This window comes from Fusarium solani (assembly GCF_023522795.1).
Source record: "Fusarium solani strain SB1 chromosome Unknown bctg00000014, whole genome shotgun sequence".
Classification (NCBI taxonomy): Eukaryota; Fungi; Ascomycota; class Sordariomycetes; order Hypocreales; family Nectriaceae; genus Fusarium; species Fusarium solani.
Genome location: NW_027072141.1, coordinates 440,146 through 463,071, shown reverse-complemented (window position 1 = coordinate 463,071; position 22,926 = coordinate 440,146). Strand labels below are relative to the sequence as shown.

Below are 22,926 nucleotides of genomic sequence, written 5' to 3'. Positions count from 1 at the left end.
GTTTTGTGCACGCATCAAAATTTGGATTTTGTGTGGGCGGAGCGAAATTTTGGTTATCCATTAGGTGGGGTTATCCATTAGGTGGTCCTGGATGGTAGTCGAACCAGTATCAAGACATGATTCAGGCCAAAACGACGAGATGGGGAGACAGGAAAAAAAGCACGGCCAGTCCGACCACCTCAGCCATGGCAAGCGATGCTGTTCTAGATGGAGGCTGCAGGTTTTGAGGGAGTCTAGCTTGCGGCTTAACAGCTTGAGATGAACTTGTGTGGATGATGGAGGGGATCTGTAGAGACTACTTGGGCGAGTGATAACGAGGTTTGAGCAACCGGCAGCGCGGCCGAGTTGTAGCTTAGACTCCCCCTGCGCTGAGAATCGAAGGCAAAGCCGCGTTCGTGCATTTCAGAGATGAAGTTCGATACGTAGCAAGGCTGATTTACATGCCCAACGTTCTGGCTAGCAGCGCCTATTGTACTCAAAATTTATTTATTCAGTCAACATAAAAAGCCCTTATCGAACACATAAAATCGCTATTATATCTACAAGGGCATGCACCCGGGTACCAGCTCTAAGGTAGAGATGGTTTTGTGTGAGTTGGTGCTCGCAATCCGTCAGTATTTCACCCCAAGGACACCGGTTGATGAGGTCTTTGCCATGGCCGGGCCGATATTCGCAAGTGGACAGCTGGAAGGGCTCCTCCTTTTCTCTCGGGACGGCTCAGGCCTGGCCGTACTGGATCGATGAGCGCGGATCAGACGTGCTCGCTTTCTTGAAAATGCATGGGATTGCGAGGGGCCGTGGATTCTGGGGACTCAAGTCGATGGCAACCGACCCTAGCGGCGGTTGGGCAACTATTTCTTGAATTGACGACAGATGAGCCAAAGCGAGGATTAATTGCGTCGGAGATTACGCGGTTGGATACGGTTAAACCCACTCTGGGTGACTATATACACACGATCAGGTTTATGGAGAAGGATATCGTATTGCAACCAGGTAAGGACAGCGGCATTACTGTGCTTAATTGACGAAGGCTCCCACATGTCAGCCATGAGCAGGTTCTCACTTCGCCGCAGTCTAGGTTCTTGAAGCGTTTATAGACAATGAGGATGTGTGAAGGTCTTGGGCTCAAAGATGTCGGTAGCCGCTATGTTCATTCTCAGCCGAGGACGTGCCGGGCTTCATCCAACGCAAGGGGCTCTTTATCAAGGAAGATGCTGCGGTAGGGTGAGTCGCACCTACACGCCGCCAATCAAGCTGATGAAGAAGAGTTAAAGATGTCGAAGAAATGGGGTATGCCGGCATTGCGTCATACGCATCTGGGAATAGATGGGATTATGAGACTACCGTCAGGATGGAAGAGGGCGGGCTGTCGGATTGCCGAAAACAGTTGTTATGATAGAATCTTACATTTTTATAGAGCTATTCTGGATATTCGACTCGGCTTCAGTATACTTAGTGGCTTCGTCGTCACTACAGAGGCAGAACTCTCGTTTTGGTCAGAGATGGAATTGCCAAACTCGAGTGAGGTCGGGGCAAAAGCCGAAGAACGGAAGCACAAAAGGTACAAGATCAACTGCGCATAAAATTTAGAGTAAAGTAGAGCCAATATGATAGTCTTCCCTCTTAGTGAAAGCGCACCAAAACCACTTTATTTAGAAGAGACACAGTATCAGCATTGCGCAGACACTAGGGAATATCACTTTCATACGCATATACGACCATACCATGGGTGATACAAACCAGGTTTCAGGAAGATACACCCACCCTTACGTTACACCCAGGTATAAAAAAACTCCTTGAACCCGCTCAGCAATCACACTCTCCTTCTTCTCCCGCAGATCAAAGGCGTTTTCTCCCAGCGTCCTACTACATCATGGCTAGCCAATTCAACAGTGTGCCTGTGGACTCATGGCTCGGGTTGCCCAACTTCGACAGTACAACAAATGCTAGAGTGATCGGTAGCACCCTGCCCACGACCTTGGACTCCAACCAAGGACAAGGACAGGCGTTGCGGGGTCAGCCAGGCGACGAGTGAGTTTAGAATTGCTTGTCCGTGCCATATTTTGACAAGGCAAAGACAGGATACAATCACCCGCCTCATCAAGATTGAGACCATGCTCAAATGGATCTACCGTATCGACTCGACAATTTTGCAAAACTTGGTGGATCTTAGTACCCTTGCTAGCCTCTGTTTCTAAGCTCTTGATTCGCTATCCCGCAATAGAGGCTCTGACTGGCAGCTCGCGAGGCGGCAGAGGCTGGCTCTAAACTTGAACTTATGGGGCCAGAACCAATCGAAAAGTCACGGACTAGGGTACTTAGACCCACCAAGTTTTGCAAATTTGTCGAGTCGATACGGTATGACAACCAAATCAAGTTACTCGAGAAATACATTGGCATCGAACAAAGAATAGAGACCATGAGAAAGAGCCTCGAAGAACAGGGAGAATGTATCAAGGACTCCCTCGATCACATTCTTATAAATAGCGGGAGCAGATGATGCGGGACTGAGGGCATGCGAGTTAAACAGAGTATGCTACTACGAAGTATTGGCGAAGATGACACAGACCCAAGCGAGGATGAGGCAGACGGGTTCACGGGCGTGGCGGATCTAAGCAAGTATCCATCTCCTCTGCTGTGCTAAGACTACAGCTGAGTCACCCGCAGGGATCTAACCCAATTAAGGCCAGCGTATTCTTCGCGACTTTATGAAGCACTCATCTCAGGAGGAGTGGCGAGTACCGAGAAGTTAATGCTCTATTATGATATCTAGCTACTGCTCTCAGATTAGTTAAGATACTAACTGCGGGGCGAGTGACCTGCTGTAGTCTTAGCACAGCAGAGGAGATAGGATTCGTGGGGAGGGCTGATGGGTGGGTCTGATAGCATGTGTGTTGTATCGTGTTTCTGTGCTTGGAAGTATCACGGGTTTAGAGAAATAAAAACAGTCCGCTCGGTTTCTCATTCTCGAGGTCCACCCCAGGCAAGGAACAGGGCCGACAATGGAGCCTATGGTGACCTGCCAAGGCGTCACCGCCGACGGTCTAGACCTTGAGGGCGACCAACAACTTTGTGAGTGTTGCAGAGATGACGAGTTCGATGACAAGGAACGCCCGGTGTGTTCTGTCCGTTCCGTCAAGGGCGCGGCACCTCGGAGCCAAGCCTACTGGCCCTGGGCATCTGCAGGACCGGTGCCTGAGGGGCTTCGATGATGGTGGGGTGGCGACATCGATCCACTGGAAGCAATGGACGAAGCGGTCATTGACAAGTGATGGTTGGGCCCCCGAGTGAGTTCGCCCATTAGCTTAGTTGGGTTCTACCGTTGGTTTGCGGGATTAAGAGGATACAGGACTCGACCTAGACGCTAAGTAGCAAAATCAGACCACTCTTAAGGCCCCAGCAAGGGAGCCTTCTGGAAAGAATTACCTTGCGAGGATAGCCATCAAAGGTTTAGCAGGGAGTCTCGTCCTCTTCTCTCTTCAGATAGGCTACGTCACTCCCCGCCTTGATTTAGCATAGCTCCCTCTAGACAGTTTCCCTCTTTATGATGAATCCAAGCCAGCGTGACTCCCCATTCACCAGGCCGCTCATCCTTTGATATCGCATCCCGCAGACACACATGCCGGCGGGATCGCTGCAGCACCTGAAACCAACCGTTGTCGCTACGATGGAGAATTGGAGAGGCCGAGAATTCAAGCTTCAATGGAACATGAGCTGATGTGTCACATCTCGGGCGGATGAGGGGCCCTTAGGGTCAAGGGTTCTGGCAGCTTAGCAGGTTGTTCTGGATAGACCCCCAACCCATGCTCCATATATTGCCTATTAGCCCATGACATAGCCGTCCAGAGGGTCTTTGTTATCGCCGCGTGCGCGTTCCGTCATCTTGGACTACGCCTCTTAATTGGCTTGACCAGGGCTCTCTGCAGCTGAAACCGACCGGACAATTTCATAGTTTCCCATTAGAGAGAGAGCGGCCTAGCGAGGTGTATATACAACTAATTCGTGTTCTGATGGGCCATGGGGCATGGGTTTGGGAGAGGAATGACCTTCCACACTGGGTTTATTCCACGCAATACGAGCGATGACACTCATCTCCCAATCCATGAACCTGTCGGAATTAATTTTGCAACTACCTGCAGTGGCTGAGGTCTGGACACACACTGTCTCGTTATCCAGGTTGGTGGCGTTGGCTAAATCAGCCAAGAAACGGCTCCGCTAGCGCCCTGTCGCCTGAGCGCTTGGGCCAACTCTTGTCTGGAACTTGGATGTGCCGAGGACCCGAGCGTCCATCCCCTCCCTGTGCCCTTGATGCCGATCCCCCTACGGCCTCACTCTTCCAGATGGTGAGACCGCCGCCTCCTTATTTTTTTTTTTTTTTTTTTTCCTTTTTGGGGTTGGGTTGGGCTCAGCGGGTCACCAATGGCAGACATTCCGAGGAATGATTCAGTACCTGGCTCCTCGCAGATCCTCCTTCGCCAAGAGGAACCAGGTGCAGGTCCTGTCGTACGGTCGATTCAAGTTGATCTGTGGTTGAGGTGGTGCCAACTTACATGGATGGCTTCCCTCCCCGATGATCCCAAAGATTCGAAAGGAGGAAGACGCGTGTTCACGTGCAAGGAAGCCTACATCGGTACAGCTATACACAAGTAGTTCAACGCCTCCTGCGAACATCCCTCCTTTGACGCCAGCTGTCTGCCAGCTGCCTGCCAGCTGCCTGTCGGTCAGCCGTCTAGTTCTCACCACACTCACCCAGCTGGATTGTTTGCTTGCCGCTGTGTTGCCCACCCCTTTTTTGCATCTGCTCAGAACGCGTCCTCTTCGATCTCGCTTCTCCATTCAACACGCCATGGTACCCCCTTGCGATTCTCGATCCTCGATCCTGACGACATCAGCGCTACTGGACCGTGGTCGTACGACGCAACATCATCCGCAACGCGAACTCCACCCGACTGCTAGCCATCATCGCCATGCCCTCGTCAGTCTACTGATGTAGTTTTTGAGATCTTTCTTGATTTCTCTGGGAACTTCTGCTGCGATGAGTTTGCCCAAGCCGCCGACGTCGCTGGACGACTCGTGCTCCGTCATCTACGAGAACATCCTTTACTCCTTCACGCCCGAGGCCTTCTTGTCCCTGCCCTTGGAGGAAGGTGCAAAATGGAAGAAGTTGGAGATGGGAGAGAAGGTTTCGGGGCCGTCTGTGTTGGGGCGACCCCCGATGATACTGCTCAAGCTGGCCTCTTTGTCGTCGGTGGAACCAGCGGCTCGGATGGCTACACTGGGCTGCAAAAGTACACCTACTCGACCGGCAAGTGGACCACCATCACCCCCTCCAGATTGATCACGAAAGATCGCCTGTGGCATGGCTCGACGTACATCAAGGCCAGCGATGCCATCCTTATCTACGCCGGTAGCCGAGACGGAGTCGCGGACCCCTCGGGCGAAACCTTCACCATCCAGGCATCCGAGCCCTATAGCGTTAACTCCTATGGCCCTGGCTATAGCCCCGGCGTCAAGCCTATTCTTCTCAACTGGTCTGATACCGATGCTTGCTTGGTCGGCGGCAACACTAGAAATATCGCCGTTGCCTTATTCAATCCGACTACAGGCTGGAGGGAATCGGGAGCCACCTTGGCGGAACCCCTGTCGAAGGACTTGAGTTCCGTTCAGGCGATTGTGATGCCAGGGGATGATGGCTCCAAGAGCCTCTACACTTTTGATCTCTCACAATCCCCCAACCTGGTCCGCCGATTCGTTCTCCAGGACGCCTCTGGCGCGCCCCTTTCCAACTCGGCCGCCGTCGCAAATGAAAAGCGCGAACTGTCCCTGGACGATTGGCCAGAGTACAACTCGACGCTTGCACCGACCGCTACGCGGCAGAATTTTGCTATTGCTCAAGGCGCGGACGGCAAGGTTGTCTTCTCTGGTGGTAATTCCGAAGACCCTCTTGCCATATTCGATGCTACCGAGAACTCGTGGGTCGATGCCACCCAGGTATTCAATGCCGAGAACCAAAAGGTTCTGTCCGACAGCACGTTGACCTCGACTTTCCCAACTACCGAAACAGCTAGCTCGACCAAGTCGACCAAGTCAACTTATACCCAGACGAGGTCGTCAACCTCAAACTCGGAGATCTCATCGACCTCTGCGACCTCGACTATCTTGTCGACAGGCAGCTCAACCGCTTCTCTGACAATATCCGAGGCCAGCGTCTCGGCCACGTCAGGTGCGGCCGCTGGCAACAGTTACGATGATTCCGGTATCAGCTCCAACGTCATCCTGGGTATCACACTTGGATCGATCCTCGGATTCTTGGCCTTGCTTGTTCTGCTGCTGTTGCTCTTGGCGCGGCGACGCAAGGCCAGGAGAAACGGTATGGAGGCTAGCAGCACCAGGCACTTTGGCAACGGCTCACGCCAGCTACTCTCGCGCGGTCAAACCCGTGGCCACAACGCCACGCTGTCTCAGGAATCCTACTCATCCATGGCTATTTTGATAGAACGCACCGGGAAGCAAAAGACCAGTCTAACCCGGAAGCCTACCAACGATACGACTCGAAGCTCCGGCAGCTCTTTGCACAAGCAGATCAAGGCCACCATCAGCAAGCCGATTCTGCAGGAGATGCCGTACCCTGCACTGCAGGGCTACGACACCAGGGGCGTTGGTTTCGACGTAACCGTCGCAGAGCACCGACCCCGTGCAGGGCCCATGGAAGCCCAGGACGGCATGCGGAGGAGCTCTGGCTGGAACCGATACTGGTCCGGCGGCAGCGCATTGCAGATCCTCGGCTTCGGTGGATCCAAGAGGACAACCGCCGGGTCCGAGCAGAGCTCCCGCTACTCTGAGGCCATGCACCATCGTAGCATGAGGGCCACGCAGGACTCGTCAACTATTCCATCGCTGATCTTTGACTTCTGCCCCGAGATAAATCGGGTCAATTCCGGCAGCCTTGCTGTGGCCGAGTGCAGCAAGATTCCATTCAAGGATGGAGTAGCCGGCAAGATTGAACGCACCCCCTCGAGGACGTCATCGTCGGATTATTCCAGTGGCATCCCGGAGAGCATCAATGAAGCCTGGGACCCTACCCTTAACTCGAAGCCCTGGAGTCCTGACCGTGCGCCCAAAATCGCCTGCAACCCAAACTCCTGCTTCAGAACGCCGCTCTCTCCAAGCGTCCCGGGCCCGTGGAACCCCCCTACAGGTGTGAGCAGCCAACCTCAACTTGCAATGGCCTCAATGTCGTCGGATATGAGCTGGCTGAATCTCGGTGACCGGTCACGAGAGTGAATTAGCCGCAGCCTCGACTTTTTGCACGGACTTTTGACGAGCCACCAAATAAAGCCCCCCTTCCATAATAGCGTATACAAGCACAGCACTCCCTCACACACACTCTCGACCTAATTCGTCTCATATCCATCTTATTTTTTTACCTTTGTCTTTTTACTAGACGCGAGCCCGGAACGGGTTATTTCTGATTGATCGTTGTGTTCTTATAATACCACCGTCTTCTGTTAGATGTAACTTCCTAGAGTACAAGTGGAGCAGCCTAAAAGAGAGAAGGGCGGGGAGGGGGAAGAAGGAGAAAAGGCAGGGGGGAGTTATAGTAGAAGACAGAGCGAAGTCGAAGCAGGGGCCGCAAGGCCAGAGCCTCAATTAAATAGTATAAAAGTCATGGGATGCGGGATTGTAATATGACTTAATAACCCTTTTCGTTTGTTAGGGTGTTTACGGAGAGCAATAAGTGTGTTACTATATCCCCGTGACACCGCCAGCAGAGAGTCGTTTATACCACTATCTCATTTCCATCTGAACTAATAATACCGGGAGCGCCCGATATAGGAGCTGCACCCCCTAGCCCCGCGCTCTGAACCGATTCACTCCCCCAGACTGTCGCTTCTTTTCAAAATGCTCCATATCGGATGGTTTAAGGTCAGCTAGATCCCAAAATTCGGGTTTTAAGGGGGTTTCCTGATCGAAGAGTTTGCCAACAAGTCGTTGCCGGCCATCCATCTGGGCCACAGCCCGCCAACCCAGCCATGCCGGCTCCTCAATGTGGCCTGCCTCCTCCGGCGACCATGACCCTTCCTCCCCAGCAGCCTCCAACCGCCATTTCTCCGCCTGTGCATCATGCGCCTCCTCCACGTCTGCCGCCACCTTCATTAACCCAGAGTCATCAGCAGAGAGATTCCTGGCCACAGCTCTCCAGCCCGCCCCAGCAATGGCAAGGAGCTGAGGAATACATGAGGAATTGGCTGCAAGCCAAGGTCGAGGAGGACAAGAGAAGACAAGAAGAGGAGAGGACGAGGCAGGAGAGTCTGCGCCTTGAGCAGAGGAAGGTCGCGATGGACATGCTGTGCACATCTCTGCAAGGCGGTATCCCACCCGCCATGATTCCTTTGATCTTCGTCCGCATGGGCAGCGGAGGCGTGCGCCCACAGATGGCTGGGTCGCAGCAGCTCACGTCTGTCTCGCAGGCTTATCACCTCCAGCTTCTGTCTCCCCAACATGCTCATCCGAAACGCCAAAGGGACATATCGCAGCCTACCCAAGCAGCAGCCCCGGCGATGGCATCACATCCACAAATACAGCAGGTCCAATCGTCCCAACAAGAGTCTCAACCAAGTTCGTCGATAACCTTTTATAACTGGCAACCGCCAATATCGCAAGCCGGCAGCAGCTCGAACCGACACGGAACGCCTTCCGCTTCGACCAAGACCAAGAGACAGCGAGTCTCTGATACTACCGGTACAATGGGTTGATTTTGCAACGGTGGTGTTGCCCAACAATCGTCAAAGGGACAGAGCAACGATTCCGGACCAATGAGACCAGGGGCATGACAGATGCGAATCTCAAGCAGCAAAGGTAGCGCGCCCCATCCTGGATGTGTTGAGACCCACAGGCTCCTCATTAGCTACGTCCGCTCTTGGATGAGCGACAGGAAGCAAGAGCTTGCATTAGACATGTGGTCAATCCAATCGTCACCTTCTGATTGTTCTCTCTACCCGCTGCCTTTATGAGATCACCAATGGCTTGATTTTGGATCATATCTCTCTATTTACACGGTCGTGGTGAAGGATAGGAGAACATATGAGGCTGATGATCGCGCGCAGGTTATAAACCAGGAACCTCATGCCATGGTAAGTCCCCTTTACCCAGTGTGTATTCGGCGTGCGGTACTTAGATTAACACAAAAGTTTAGCGCCACGTCGTCGGCCCACGCGAGGGTCAAATGGAAAAGTCACACTGGCCCCTGCCCTAGGGCTTCTGTCAGTCCCAAAGCATGATTGGTTGACCAGAACAAAGTGTGATGGGGTCATTGCGGTAAAGTTGACACCCCAAGCGTCATGATCGTGTCGATCATGCAGCATATGTACCGGCTGGCGGTGCGGCTAGTTGATAAATGGGAAATTGAGGAGGAGGAAAGAGAGCTAAATGGCGGCTCATACGGTCTACCCACGGCAATCGGCGCTTAGCGGAGAGGCTAAGCTGGGTGTATGAAGGTATCGCGAGCAGCGGGAAGGCGTTGGAGTACAGGTTTTTCATCCAGGGCCACGCGCACGGTTTCCCCCTTATTTCGAGCCTTGGATAGACCGGTATACCTGCAGTCGAAGGCCATGTAATGCTAATATTACTACTGCTGCTGCTGCAGCTGATAACACAGTGTCAAGCAAAAAAGGCAGCTGGATGAGGGCGGTGAGAGCTGAAGGCTGGACGAGGAGCAGCAGGCAAGCGGCTGGCGTCACAAGGAGGAATCGTTCGCAGATAACGGTGAAAACTAGAGAGGCCCGATGCGGCTAGCCTGTACTAGCGTTCAGCTAGTGTTTCATCTGAGGGCTATCAACCATCAGCCAAAAGCAAAGTCAAAAGGGGCAGCTCAGCAGCAGGAGTTGGAAATGAAGGGTCGTCAGTGAAGTTGTAGCCATAGTGCCGATGGTTTCGGCGCTTTACAATGTAGATATCGGCGTCGTAGCGGTCACTTGGTTACGTCTTCGCATAAGGCGTTGGGTCGCCCTCGCGCAATTATCATTCGTTCTATCACGTTTCCTGGGCGAAGAGGTAAGCTCGATCATCGTTGCTCGGGGGTATGTGGCAAGTATTGAGCAGGCTAGACTCTGAGTCAGCGGCCTCGCTTGGTGGGAGCCGCGGAGAAATGGAGACGTGGAGACATCTGTCGTGCTGACAAGGGCCGAATCGACAAGGCGGAGCGGGGCGCGCTTGCTGCCGAGGAGGCCAAGGAGGTCGTTGAGCGAAACTGGCAGCCTGTCCGTGCACGTTTCATTAAACAGCCACACCTGCGAGAGACAAATGCCACCAGCTTTCTATATATCAGAAAGCCATCACAAATATTCTACTTTTTTCATCATCCAAGTTGATAAATAACTAGCAAAACCAATGCCGACCACGGGCCAGTGAACCTCTTGCCAGCCGGTAGCCATCTTCCCCCCACCCTGGTCCTCGAACTGATGTGCAGATCCGCAGGGGTACCGGGGGAGGGCATCCTGGCATGATTTGGCAGCGCAGCCGGCCCATGGAATGGAAATTTATTTCGCCCAGGAGTACAAGCCCCATAGGAACCCTCCTCACGCTGCTCCAGTCTAGACAGGCAGGGCACACGGTCTAAAGAAAACTCCGCCAGTCTCCTCGTAGCCAGTCTGATTTCTAAAACCTCCGACCGCTTTGCTTGTTATAACTTATTCAAACCTTTCATCTTCTATACATATAAAGTGTGGCCTTCCAAACCCAAACGAACTTAGTTACCTACACCACATTCTTCCTGGCTATGCACGAGAAGCAGCTACCACCCTTGCCTCCTCAGTCCCCTCAGGACCAGGTGTCTCCCCGGGCAGTAGTCGTCCCATCCCAACCGCCCTCTCAGAGGAGCCCACTCGGCCATATCAGTCAGCAGGCCCAGCCAGGAGGTGACATCCTTACGTCCCTCAAACAAGAGATTCTCAAGCTGCGCAGGGAGAATGATGCACTGCGGCGCTCCATGGTCAAGAAAGAAACAAAAATCGAGATGCTCCAGAAACTGAATTCTCAACATCGTCAACGGATGGACGAGCAGACTCGTCAGACGTCTCAGCTCTTCCAGGCTATACACTCCGCCCTCAAGGCTTACCGGGATGATAAGAAAGACCAGGCCGGGCATCTTCCAAAAGGATCCTCCAAGGAAATCGTGCCCGGAGCCTTCAGTGACCGTGGTGAGGGCTGGCTCTAGGCGCCCCGGGGGGACGAGGAGATGAGAGCCGCGAGTCGTTCAGCTCTCGTCTCTAGCTTGCGTTTTTGGCATGAGGAGTACGACCATCTCCCCGTACGTCTTCCCAGTCTAACCTATAGGCAGGATCATATTTAGTCCGAGAAAACTGCCGAAGATTGTGTTCTAAGCAACCACACTGGCAACGGAATCGTGTAGAAGGAGATACAGCAGCAGCAAGGAGTAATTACTCTATATTACAGAAGCGTTTATTAATTTCTAATTACGTCCCATTCCTCATTTTCATACTGCAGCTCTCCTTTACACATTCCGTCATGACGTTGATTATAGAGTGAGGTAGGTCCGAGTATGCCTCTTTCAATGGAGAGGTTCTTCAAGAGCATAGGGGTCAGCGCATCCTTTGTTTTAGCAACTACTACATTATTAAGTACAGGCTAAACGTCAGCCTCATAGACAGTGAGAATGTGCTCTTTGTCCGGGAAACAGGCACAGGTTCCGTACCAGAGGTGTTCGCACTCTAGCCTTGAAGCGAATGCTGAGGGACGAAATATCAAGTACATCCAGGCTAGCGCATCATTCATTAATAATGATTGGCTTATTGACGAATGATCGATAATAATCACTGTCAATCAATTTATTGATGCTCTGCCTGACATAACGATCATTGCATTAGCAGGACGAAAATGAAATGAACAGGCGGGTGCATCCCTGCTAGGTATAAGTACCTAGGATTCCGGAAAAAACAAACCTTACTGAGGTATTAGTTACTCGGAGACCGGGACTGCGGCTATCTACTCGTTTCTGGCAAGCCTTAATTTCGTCACCCCATTGTTGCTGCGATATCTAAATAGCCGATTTAGGCTCGTTTCGATTGAAGAGCCAGATGTTACCCTGGCTACGCCTTGCCAATTCCCTGGAGAAGGTCTGCGACCCGTTCTTATACTAGTTCAATAAGAGATATGAATACCCACGCCTTAAGCTGATTGTCACAGACATCCTCTCTGTGCCTCCAATGCGAATGCGAGAAGGTGTTCACACATGGTGTCAGCGAAACGCCGTCGTCTGCAGGCGGAAACCGATGGAGTGAGATCCTAGTTAAAGATAGGCTTGCTGGACGATTATGACGGATTACTAAAGGAACCAGTGGCGGAAGTATGTATGTATGTATATGTATGTATATTTTTCGTCCGGGGGGCCGTGAGGCCCCAGAAGTCTCCTAAGGGAGCACAGGACGTGCTGAGCTAAGGGTCTATCTACTATCTACACCAGTGGCGGAAGAAGCAGTTCATGCTGCATAGTATAGGGTATCTAAGGTCCGCCGGGATACTCCGTTCATCGAATCATTTCAATCATTATCATTTCATTCCTTCCCCTTCAATGATCAGTATTATCATGGCCTTGCTTACTCAGCAGTCATTTCATTTAATTGCTCTTCTTACAATGATTGATGACGATAGATACGCCATTCCGAGTACATCATCATGGAAAATATTATGGGTGAGAGGCTTAACGCCATCTGGATCCCATTTAGCCATTTAGCCACATCTGAGAAGAACCAGATATCAAGTCAGCTGCGACTTTACTTGGACAATTTACGGCGTCTACCCTCACCTAGATTCTTTGGATGGATTGGAAACAACCGTTCGAAGGATTTATGTTCCGGACTGCAGCTGAGGGCGATATTGAGGATAGCCTAACCAGCGGGGGCCATTCGATTCAGTGTCGTATTTAAACGATGTTAAAATTGGCAAAATTTAGAAATATTTCGTTCCCCGAACATCAATCCTGGCTATTGTGACTATACTTTTCCCAAGTATAGGAGTTTAAAGTCAGGGTCCCCCTTTCAGGCCTCATAGAGGACCCTTGCTGTCTGTCCTTACATTATTGGTTTACTAAAATACAGCTGTTAGGGCCATTCATCACTCCAAAAGCTTGATAGCCAGGAAGGGAAGAGTAGGGGAACGTCGATTATATCTTAAAGAGGGCGAAGAGGGTCATTGCGCAGGATATCCAAGAAGCAGGCGAGGAAGCCAAGAAAGCAGCAACTGCTGCGTAGTGCTAAGCGGACGACCTGTCATTCTAATCCTTTGAGGACATGTTGGTCACCTGTATATGAGGAAGAGGTCGCGACAATTCATATCCGATGTGCAAGCATCTCGGAGTGCCGCTGAGCGACGTCTCTTCGGACGGAGGCAGTACGGAGGCGGTACGGTGACTGGTCTACGCCCCTGTCAGGCTTGCAAATCAATCCATCCACTCCACTGGCCGTCCCAGTAGAGTGGATGGACCTTAATCCACGGCGCCCGCCAGTGTAGTGGATCCATTTGAAGCTATCGTAGAGTGGAATGGGGTATAGTGGATGAATTAGTGGGGCAGTCCATTACGCCAGTGGTTAGCGGTTGTTCAAAACTGAAGTTATTGCCAACACCCTGGCTGGTCGGCTACAGCAAGTATACTAAAGCTAAGGAATAAAACGAGGAACAGAGGATGAAGGAGGAACAAAGGGAGCCTCCTGCAGCGATAAAGCTTGCGTGGGTCTTTGGGACTGCGCCAGTTGGCTCGTCGCGAGAGCACTTCGAGACCTCCGGCTCAACCCACGCTGTCATGGAAAGGTGAATGCATGGTTCCCTACTTTTTTCTTCACTTTGCTGTTTGTCATGCAAAGCGTTACCCGGCATATTGTGGTTTGTATAGCTCCAGTGAGAAACATTCAACGGTTCTAACGGCACTGCTTTCGTTAAATGCCAGTAAAAGCTGCGTTGCCAAGACTGTTCACGATCATAGCTGCCAGCCAGAGTTAAGCCCGTACATCTAAGCTGGGGGGAGCACTTAACTGTTCCACTTTCAACTCCACTCCATCCACTCCACGACCGCTTCGAAGGGAATTGATGGATGAATAACCCACTAGCCGACCAGCCTCGTGGAATGGACCGTGTCAGATGTAACATGGATGGATATAGGCCCAATTGTCTCTGTATCTAGGTATGGGGGCCCCTGAACTTTTGTACTTTGGTACAGCGGGTACATTCCGACAGACCCTGCATTCAGTGGATTTATTTGCAACCCTGGCCCGTGTAGGTTCGGACGCAGAGGAGTTGCTTGGCGGTGACCATTCATTGTCTGAAATAAAGTGCGACGTAATTTCAAAATCCTCTGGAGGGCTGTCCTAGGCCCATGGCCCATGCACGTCTGTGTTCACTCGAGCCGTTGTGCGATTCCCGATCCGGGTTGACGTTTGCCACGTGCGATCGCGAGGGTATCCAGCACTTCTGGGCGAATTGATACCTTCTACCTGCGACGACGGCGTCGTATTCAGTATGCGGGGTTAATGGCCCTAGTGATCAGGACGGTGGGTTTTATTTGATTATGGACGAGTAGGACAGGGAATTTATGGTGGCGGTTTGACCAGCCGGGATCTGCGGCCCACTTCACGGCGATCTCGTGCTGCAGCCGTCCTTGCATGTATGGTGATACCTTCGTCCGTCCATCCACCATGCCTACGCTCACGCCCTTTCTCGGACTCCAGCCCTACTCCCGCGGCGTTCCGTTTAGCGTCGGCCCCAGAAGGTCGACAACGGCTACTCCACGAAGAGATCAGCCTGTGCAACTGTATCTTCCCCTGCAATTGCGGCCCCTTCCCCCCTTTCTCTCCGGCGCGTTCCCCCATGGCTCATCCCACTTACTAATCTCTTGTATATATCGACGCAACCTTCAGATGCGCCCTGGTTTTACTCACATAGTGCGGTCACCACCACAAGCACACAGCCATGACTCCTTCCGACCCAGACCCCGAGCCATATCACATCCTGCTCCCCCTCACACCTTAACTACGTGTAGACATGATCTCTCTATCGGCCCAGTTGCCAAGCTCTTACCCTGGCCGGGTTTTAACGACCCGCTCACCCATTCAGCCCCCGAAGGTCCCGGTATCGGCTATCAGCGCCTCCAAAGCAGCCTCCCACTCACAAGAAGGATCGCCCATAATGTCACCCGATACCGTCGTTCTGACTACGAGTTCCTCAGTCCAACCGTCGCCTAAACCCATGCACGGTAGGAATGAGGACCCGTACCCCTACAACTTTCAGCTACCGGAGTCTATCCTCTCTCGCAAGACGAGCAACGACTCACTAGATCGAAGCTTGGCTAGCTGCAACCCCCGCGCAATGCCCGAGGCCTCGCCTAAGAGTAGCAACTTGATTCGCCGCTTCTCGAATCGCGCCCATCGGTTTGCCAGCAGCAGACAACAATCTTCGGCAGCCCCTGCCAGCCGGAACGGTAGTATCGGCCCCAGCATCTTGCGCTGTCGGAGTGACAGCAACGCCACTGCCCCGCCACGGCCGCCAGAGTACAACGCCGTGACTGACACTGACGAGGAGGCTGACCCGGTTCCGGATGGCAACATATCTCTCTTTGGCCTCGACGGAGCCACTCACTCATCAAGAAACAATGATGCTGCCGGTTCAATTAATGGAAGTGGCAGTGCCAAGGCCGGACCCGTGTTGCCGGCCGAGCTTCGGAATGGTTGTGAAGTTCTCAAGGTGTCCAAGAGAAGTCGCACGAGACGGGTTAATCTTATGTATGAGACCGAATCTAACAAGCTCTCGTGGGACCCTGCTCGCCCACATAAGTCCTTACACGTCGATGAGATCAAAGAGATCCGAACTGGTCCTGATACTCAACAATACTGCCTTGACTTTGGAATGTCCGAATCGTGTGCGGATACCTGGTTCACCATCATCTATACCGTCCAAGGCAACTCGAGGACCAAGCTTCTGCACATTGTCACCGATAATGAGGAAGTCTTGAACCGCTGGACTGGGTTCCTCGAGGCTACATTGACTTACCGGCAGGGATCGATGGCCTCTCTCATGGCCTTCGACGATGGAGCCATGGCCCAGTATTGGCAGACTGAGGTGACCAGGGAGCTCGGTCACCAGCCCCATGATCCTGAGCAGGAGGAACTGGACATAGCCGGAGTCAAGCGTTTTTGCCAGAACCTTCATATTTACAGCTCCCAGTGGACCCTGCAGACCAACTTCCGCCTATCCGATGCCCGACGACGTGAGAAGCTCAACTTTACCGAGTTCAAGGGTTTCATCCGCCTAATGAAGCAGAGGCACGATGTTCAGCGAATCATTCGCAGCATTGCCGCTAAACCTGAGACTGGCATGACCTTTCCAGAGTTTCTAGCGTTCCTCCGCGATATCCAAGGGGAGGACGTTGATTCTAACCTTTCTATGTGGGAGAAGCAATTTGCCTACCTCAGCCGCCGATACCGACCTGATGCAGTCGAGACCTCCGATGCGGCTGATGACATGCTGGTCATGTCCGAAGCCGCCTTTGTGAGGTACCTGACATCTGAAACAAACTCAGCGATTATACCGGAGCCTAAAAACTACACTCTTGACCGCCCCATGAACGAATATATCATCTCTAGCTCCCACAACACCTACCTCCTTGGCCGACAGGTAGCTGGTCAGTCCAGCGTCGAGGGATACATCTCGGTTCTTATTCGAGGCTGCCGCTGTGTCGAGGTTGACTGCTGGGATGGCAACTCTGGGCAGCCCGAGGTCAACCACGGTCGCACCCTTACGACCTCGATTAGTTTCCGTGAGGTCATGGCCACGATCAATAAGTACGCCTTTGTTAAGTCGAGGTTCCCTCTCTGGATCTCCCTCGAGGTTCATTGCAGCCCTAATCAGCAAGCCATCATGGTCGACATTATGAAGGAGGCCTTCGGCTCTCGACTGGTTACCGAGACGTTGGAAGACTGCTATGACAAGCTGCCTTCACCCTCTGAGCTCATGGAACGCATCCTCATCAAGGTAAAGAAGCCACAGATCAAGCAGGTGCCTCCTACCAGCAATTTCCGCGGCCGCCGACGAGGCAACAGCCTCAACTCACCACTGACTCGTTCCGTGACTGATGCCGCCATGTTGATGCCTTCGCAGTCGCTTCCTCAGAGCCTCATGCGTAGCCCTAGCCCTTCTTGCCGTGGACCGGTCAGAAAGACTCATGTCAACACAATTACTGAAGGCGGGGTGCAAGGTAGGGCGAGTAGAAGCGCCAGTGACAATGACAGCGGCGGGGAGCGAAACTCACGAAAGACGTCTACCAAGATTGTTAAAGAGCTTGGCGACCTTGGCGTCTACTGTGCCGGTGTCAATTTTGCTGGCTTTGACGCTGCCGAGGCGAAGCAATACAACCACATCTTCTCCTTCATGGAGTCGAGCTTTGCCAAGCACTTTCGCGCCAAGGAACAGAAGATAGCAGTCGACCTCCACAACCTGCGCTACATGATGCGAGTTTACCCTGATCGCACCCGAATCACCTCCAACAACTTTGATCCCCTCCTGTACTGGCGCCGCGGAATCCAGATGGTTGCGCTCAACTGGCAGACCTTCGACTTGGGTATGCAGATCAACCGCGCCATGTTTGGCGGTGGCCAGGACTTCTCGGGCTACGTGCTTAAACCTGCGGAGCTACGGGACATCCAAGTGCTCCCATACAACCCCGAACTTCCTGGGGGCAAGAAGGAGCGCAGTGTTGTTTCATTCACCATCGATGTCATCTCGGCACAACGGCTTATGCGACCGGCCAGCCTCCCCGCCAACAAGGCGATGAACCCGTACGTCGAGGTCGAGGTCTTCCACGCCAGTGATAAACGGGAGAAGAGGAATGAGTCAGCCTTGCCTCGAGATCTTGACCCCCCGCAAAAGTTCCGGACGAATATCGTACGAGAGAACGGCTTTAACCCAATGTTTGATGGTCACTTCAAGTTCAAAGTCACGAAGGAACAACCCGATCTGGTCTTTGTTCGATGGTCTGTCAAACTCTCCAACGATGGCGAGAACTACAATGACAGACCGGCAGTGGCCACCTACACCGCTAAGCTTAGCAACCTCAAGCAAGGCTACCGCACCTTACCTCTTCTCAACGATGCTGGTGACCAGTACCTTTTCTCAAAGCTCTTCTGCAAGATCAAGGTTGATTCGATTAAGAAGATGATGATCGACGCACCCTGCCGCGCCCTAGATGGTAGCAGGATCAAAGGCCTGGGCGGAAAGGCCTTTAGCTGAATCAGCACCCGCCCCAGAAGCAGGATGGAAAAGCCCAGCAAAGAGAAGATCAGCTTTGATAGCTATCCATGATCTATTTTTGCGGCTTCACCTGTATACTATGTTTCTCCCCTGGACGTCACTTTTTTCTTTCCCGAAGTGGCCGTCTTTTGACTTGTTCGTTCTACCTTGGCTTGAGCAACAACACCTTGATACCAGACTCGATTCGCTAATCATGCTAAGGCGTGCGTGCTAGCACTGAACAAGTGCTCGAGCACCTACGTAAGCGCGCTCTCTCTACCAGCATATAGATACTGGCAAATCAGTGCCAAGACGGCTGGGCCAGCTCATGTATTCCTTCTCTCTAATTTCCTCCTCTTGGGATTTACGAGGACCATCAATTCTATTTCCGATCCTGATTCTACTGCTCTGCCACAACCGATTTCTGCCAAGTCTTTGACAGAAATATGAAGATCTGTTCATTCGTGTCTCTTGCAAGATCGACGGGCGTCCGCCCCATGAAATCTTTTATGGCTACATCTGCTCCCGCCTCTACCAAAGCACTCACCTTGCCATCTCTGTTGTAGCCCGTCACCACTACACGATGAAGAGGTTCTTTTCCCATAAAATCTCTAATATTCAAGCAGTTTCCATCCTCCAGGTATTTACGTAGCCACAAACCGCAAGGCTCGGCTTTATGAAACTTCCAGAGGATATGACCGCTGACGAAGTAGGCCTGTATATCAGACCCCTAAAATTGGATACTAACATGGACGCGTTCGAAGCGACGGTGAGTTCGCCCGCAACAGGACGCCTTTGAGCCGAAGCAAGATAACGAGGAGGCAGATATCATGGTTCCAGTTATCAATCCAATAACCCTTGTCTACTCACAAGACCGACCCTCGTGCCGCCACTGACAGCTAGAGTTTGTCTCTGCCGTTGAAGCTAGGATACTGAACAATTGGAGAAATTGACCACTAAGTTGGCTTGCTGCAAACCGCACGAGCCTCGCAGGACAGTCAGGGCACGGAGTAAAGTACGAAACCAGGGACGATATCTTTGTAAAGGTTGAAGGAGATCACGACAGAAGTATACGGAAGAATCATGTAACCAACAAATGATGCCCTATCCCTTCCATTGTGGAGAGCCTTTATTAGGTATAGCGCCCCGCATGACCCCACATACCTCAATTGTACCTGAGTGACTATCGGTGTGGCAATTAGCGAGAGAATAAAAGTAACGTAAGGTCTTTAATCCGTAGCTTGTGAAGCCGTGAGGGCTTCCATTGCAAGATACGTTAGGTGGGAAGTCAAAGTACCTCACGTTTGGCATATTTCTATTGGTTAACCCCCCGTAGTGACCCTCCTGGAGGCTTTCCACAATTGAAGGGATAGACTTTAGTTCCAGGACATGGTAAACTACAATTACTGTAGTAGCGAGAAAGCGGGGATCACATCCACTCGTCGACATGTCGCTGTCAATAAATGTCTCATTACGACATCATGATGGTGTCGCTAAAAATGCCTTAGTCCTTGATGAGTTTTCTGGGGATTAGCGTCCTCCCTTATGCCCGTAAGCTTGCTATTTGCCGTACCTGGGTTGTCTATGTATGGAGGGTGGGGCTCTATTAGGAAGAAGTTGCTCTTGGGGAACGTACCCTATCTATCTAGCCATCGCATGGTTTGAATGTATTCTCTGGTGAGTTTAGCATCTGCCTGGTGCAACCGGTCAGCTTCTACCGTGTCCATAAAAGCATTCAATGCGGAGTAAACAATCCCTGTAACGGCGCTGATGCGGTTCTGCGTCACTTCTTACGGAAGTATTTATCACGCCTCAACGCAAAGTCAAAAGCGCCATGTCGCTCGCTCGAGACGCTCGAGAAAAGCCTCGTCATTGGTACATTTTATCTCCACCGCCCCCAACATTACCCGCCCTGTCGCAATCCACACTCCAATAGTTCTGTGAGGGATCTCATGCTTTGCTTCGGCTATCCCGCCTGAGCTTGACGCTAGAAGCCAATTCGCACAAAGTGCTCTTTACCATCTCTTGACTGACCAACTTGTTAACGTCCCCCCAGGGTTCTGAAGTGTAAAAGTACGTCACAGATCTGACGCTTCAAAGCCTTATTGGGTCAGAACCAATGCGCACTTTGAAACTGGGCTAGTTAATTTAACTTCTGTCTGATGTTGTAGTTTACTGATGATACTCTGCAATAAGCTTCGCAAATGCAGATCCGAATTTATGGGGAGCACATATCCGCTGCTATCCGCCGGGTCTGCTACGAAACTTTTTAGACTACCAAAGTTAGGTCCACATGCTGCGCGCAATATCTAAAGTTAATTATGCCACTCCCAGCATTGGGCTGAATATCAAGCCTTCATCTAGCATCAACTCTGCGTCAACACTGATAGGATGGCTTTATCTTGCGGAAGTACACGTCGTAACGATGACATTGGGCTTAAGGTAAGATATTTGGGCCTTGAGTTTAGCAAAAGCAAAGTTTACCTTCTTGGCCGGAAATGTATGCCACGATTTGAAAGAAGTTTCCCCGCAAAGGGCATCTGCAGTCGATGTTGCGAGAGCGTTACGGAACTTGACGAAGGTGGCAAAAATGTGCAGGTTTAGGTTAATGTTGACGCAGTCGCGAATCATCCCCAAAGTGCGAGAACGGCCAAAGACCAAGTAGTATCTTAAGTCGCGTGTTGATGAAAGGTATAAAACTCTTTGCAATCACCCTTCTTGATATCTCGTTCACGACAGACAGTAACGTGTTCTTCGCCTGGCCACTTGCTAAGTTCAATACTCTGATCATCTTATAGCACATTTTCCATCGTCAAACAACATGGGTGACATTCGATTTTTTGCTCCGGATTCCTCATCTCAGAACTCCAATGTTCTTTCCATCGACCCATATGCCTTAGTCGAAGCCCTTCTCGGCCAGAAAGTTGACAAGCCAGCATCTGTTGGCTCCGACGGCCTTCAGTCGGGCTACGATGACCTCGACATGAGACTTGAGCCTAGACTCTCCAGGGGGGAGGGAACATGAGCCCCGATTCGCCGCCTAAGGATGTTAGAGTCGGTGCTGTCAATCCGTACTCACTTGTGGAAGCCCTCCTCGGCCGAAATATTGACAAGTTTTCGATAAACTCGGCAAAGATCATCTCCAACGTCCTGCAGACGGATTACGATGAACTCTTCGACATGAAGCATTGCTCCGTGCTATTCGCCGGGCTAAAGCTCAACGAGAAGGAGAGGAAGGCAGAGAAGTTGTCTGAGAAAGACATGAAGATCTTAAACGAGCGGGATCTCATGACTCCTGATCTGTCAGAGGTTCAGAAGCTGGACGACCTTGAGAAGATTGGACTGAAGGATCTGGGTAAGACGCGGGTTAAGGTGGCTCGCATGCAGAATGGCAAGCTGCACTTGACGCTCCACGCTCACTCCCTGGGAAAGACGATCTCCAACCGTGACGTGACAATGTCCGTCAACGAGCTAGTCAGTCCATTCAGGATGCAAAAGGGTCACTGGACACCGCCTAACAGCTCGTGGCGCGACATGTACGACTATTTCTTCCAGAGTGTCAACAAGCGTCTCATTGGCGATCTTACCATGTTTGAAATTGGCGAGAAAAGAGAGACCATGCGCAACTTTGATGACCCCACACAGGGTTGTGCCGGCAACAGCTGGCTGATTGCCGCCTTGTTTTCGGTCTTTTGGTCCGACCCTGTTGCCATTAACCGCGCTACTCGAGTCCACTACGACAAGAATGAGAAGAAACGCCTCGCCATCAAGTTTCACGACAAGGGCGGCGATAATAACGGCAAAACCGAGACTGTGGAGGTTAATTACGAAATCCCCATCAACAACTCGAACAATGGGCCTCTGTACTGCCGCTCCAGCGACGGTGCTGACATATGGCCATCGTTATATGAGAAGGCATTTGCCAAATGGATCGCCGGTAGCTCATCGGAGCAACCCGACATCACCCAGACGCATTGCGGCGACCCTGTGAAGGCCATGGCACAGATCAACGGCCGGGAACCCCACTACTACAGGACCGAGAACCATTCTGCCAACGACATGTTAGGACTTGTCCGCTCCAACTGCGTCAACTTCAAGACCATTAACCCCATGACTGCCTGGACCTACGCCACTGGCAACATGTACAGAGGCAGCAACGTCGTTGCCAACCATGCCTACTCTATTCTCGGCTACACTATCCTTGGTGACAAGCAATACCTTGTTCTCCGCAACCCATGGGGTGTTACCGAGCCGATCGGATTGAATAGCTACCCAGGGCTTCTTGAGCGCCTCGACCCCAACTTGTGGCACCCAGCTTCCCTGCTTGACCACGGAGGCCTGTTCGCTATGGAGACAGAGGCATTTAAACATTGCTTCGCCTATGTTGGTGTTGCGAAATAAGTCGCTGAAGCGTAAGTGCCGCACATTTCGGATTGAATGGCTTTACCGACCTTTCCCCATATTTACTCGCTATTCCCGTGGTATAACGGTGTCTCTCCTTCAGCGATACTCATCCCTAGAGGTAGCCGGTGCAGAGTGGGAGAGGGAGACACGAGATAACGGCAAGCAAAGAGAATGAGAACCGGAATTTGTAGTCGAGAACAATGAACGTGTTATTCTTTATCAATGCGAGGA

The 22,926-nt window shown here is 51.8% G+C and overlaps 5 protein-coding genes across 5 annotated transcripts; all 5 read left to right on the top strand.

Moving 5' to 3' along the window:
• Nucleotides 1–5,154: 5,154 nt before the first annotated feature.
• Nucleotides 5,155–7,284, top strand: MRS44_017625 (uncharacterized protein; the record flags this gene model as incomplete). Its single annotated transcript, XM_065615534.1, has 1 exon — nt 5,155–7,284. One exon carries the CDS (start codon nt 5,155–5,157, stop codon nt 7,282–7,284), a length of 2,130 nt encoding a protein of 709 aa, XP_065471606.1.
• A 749-nt stretch (nt 7,285–8,033) lies between these two features.
• MRS44_017624 (uncharacterized protein) lies at nt 8,034–8,756 on the top strand (the record flags this gene model as incomplete). The annotated part of the gene is made up of 1 exon (XM_065615533.1): nt 8,034–8,756. One exon carries the CDS (start codon nt 8,034–8,036, stop codon nt 8,754–8,756), a length of 723 nt encoding a protein of 240 aa, XP_065471605.1.
• Nucleotides 8,757–10,777: 2,021 nt separating this feature from the next.
• Nucleotides 10,778–11,215, top strand: MRS44_017623 (uncharacterized protein; the record flags this gene model as incomplete). Its single annotated transcript, XM_065615532.1, has 1 exon — nt 10,778–11,215. The coding sequence occupies one exon, from the start codon at nt 10,778–10,780 to the stop codon at nt 11,213–11,215; it is 438 nt and encodes a 145-aa protein (XP_065471604.1).
• A 3,980-nt stretch (nt 11,216–15,195) lies between these two features.
• MRS44_017622 (uncharacterized protein) lies at nt 15,196–18,291 on the top strand (the record flags this gene model as incomplete). The annotated part of the gene is made up of 1 exon (XM_065615531.1): nt 15,196–18,291. One exon carries the CDS (start codon nt 15,196–15,198, stop codon nt 18,289–18,291), a length of 3,096 nt encoding a protein of 1,031 aa, XP_065471603.1.
• Nucleotides 18,292–21,312: 3,021 nt separating this feature from the next.
• On the top strand, nt 21,313–22,692 carry MRS44_017621 (uncharacterized protein; the record flags this gene model as incomplete). The annotated part of the gene is made up of 1 exon (XM_065615530.1): nt 21,313–22,692. One exon carries the CDS (start codon nt 21,313–21,315, stop codon nt 22,690–22,692), a length of 1,380 nt encoding a protein of 459 aa, XP_065471602.1.
• Nucleotides 22,693–22,926: the final 234 nt, after the last annotated feature.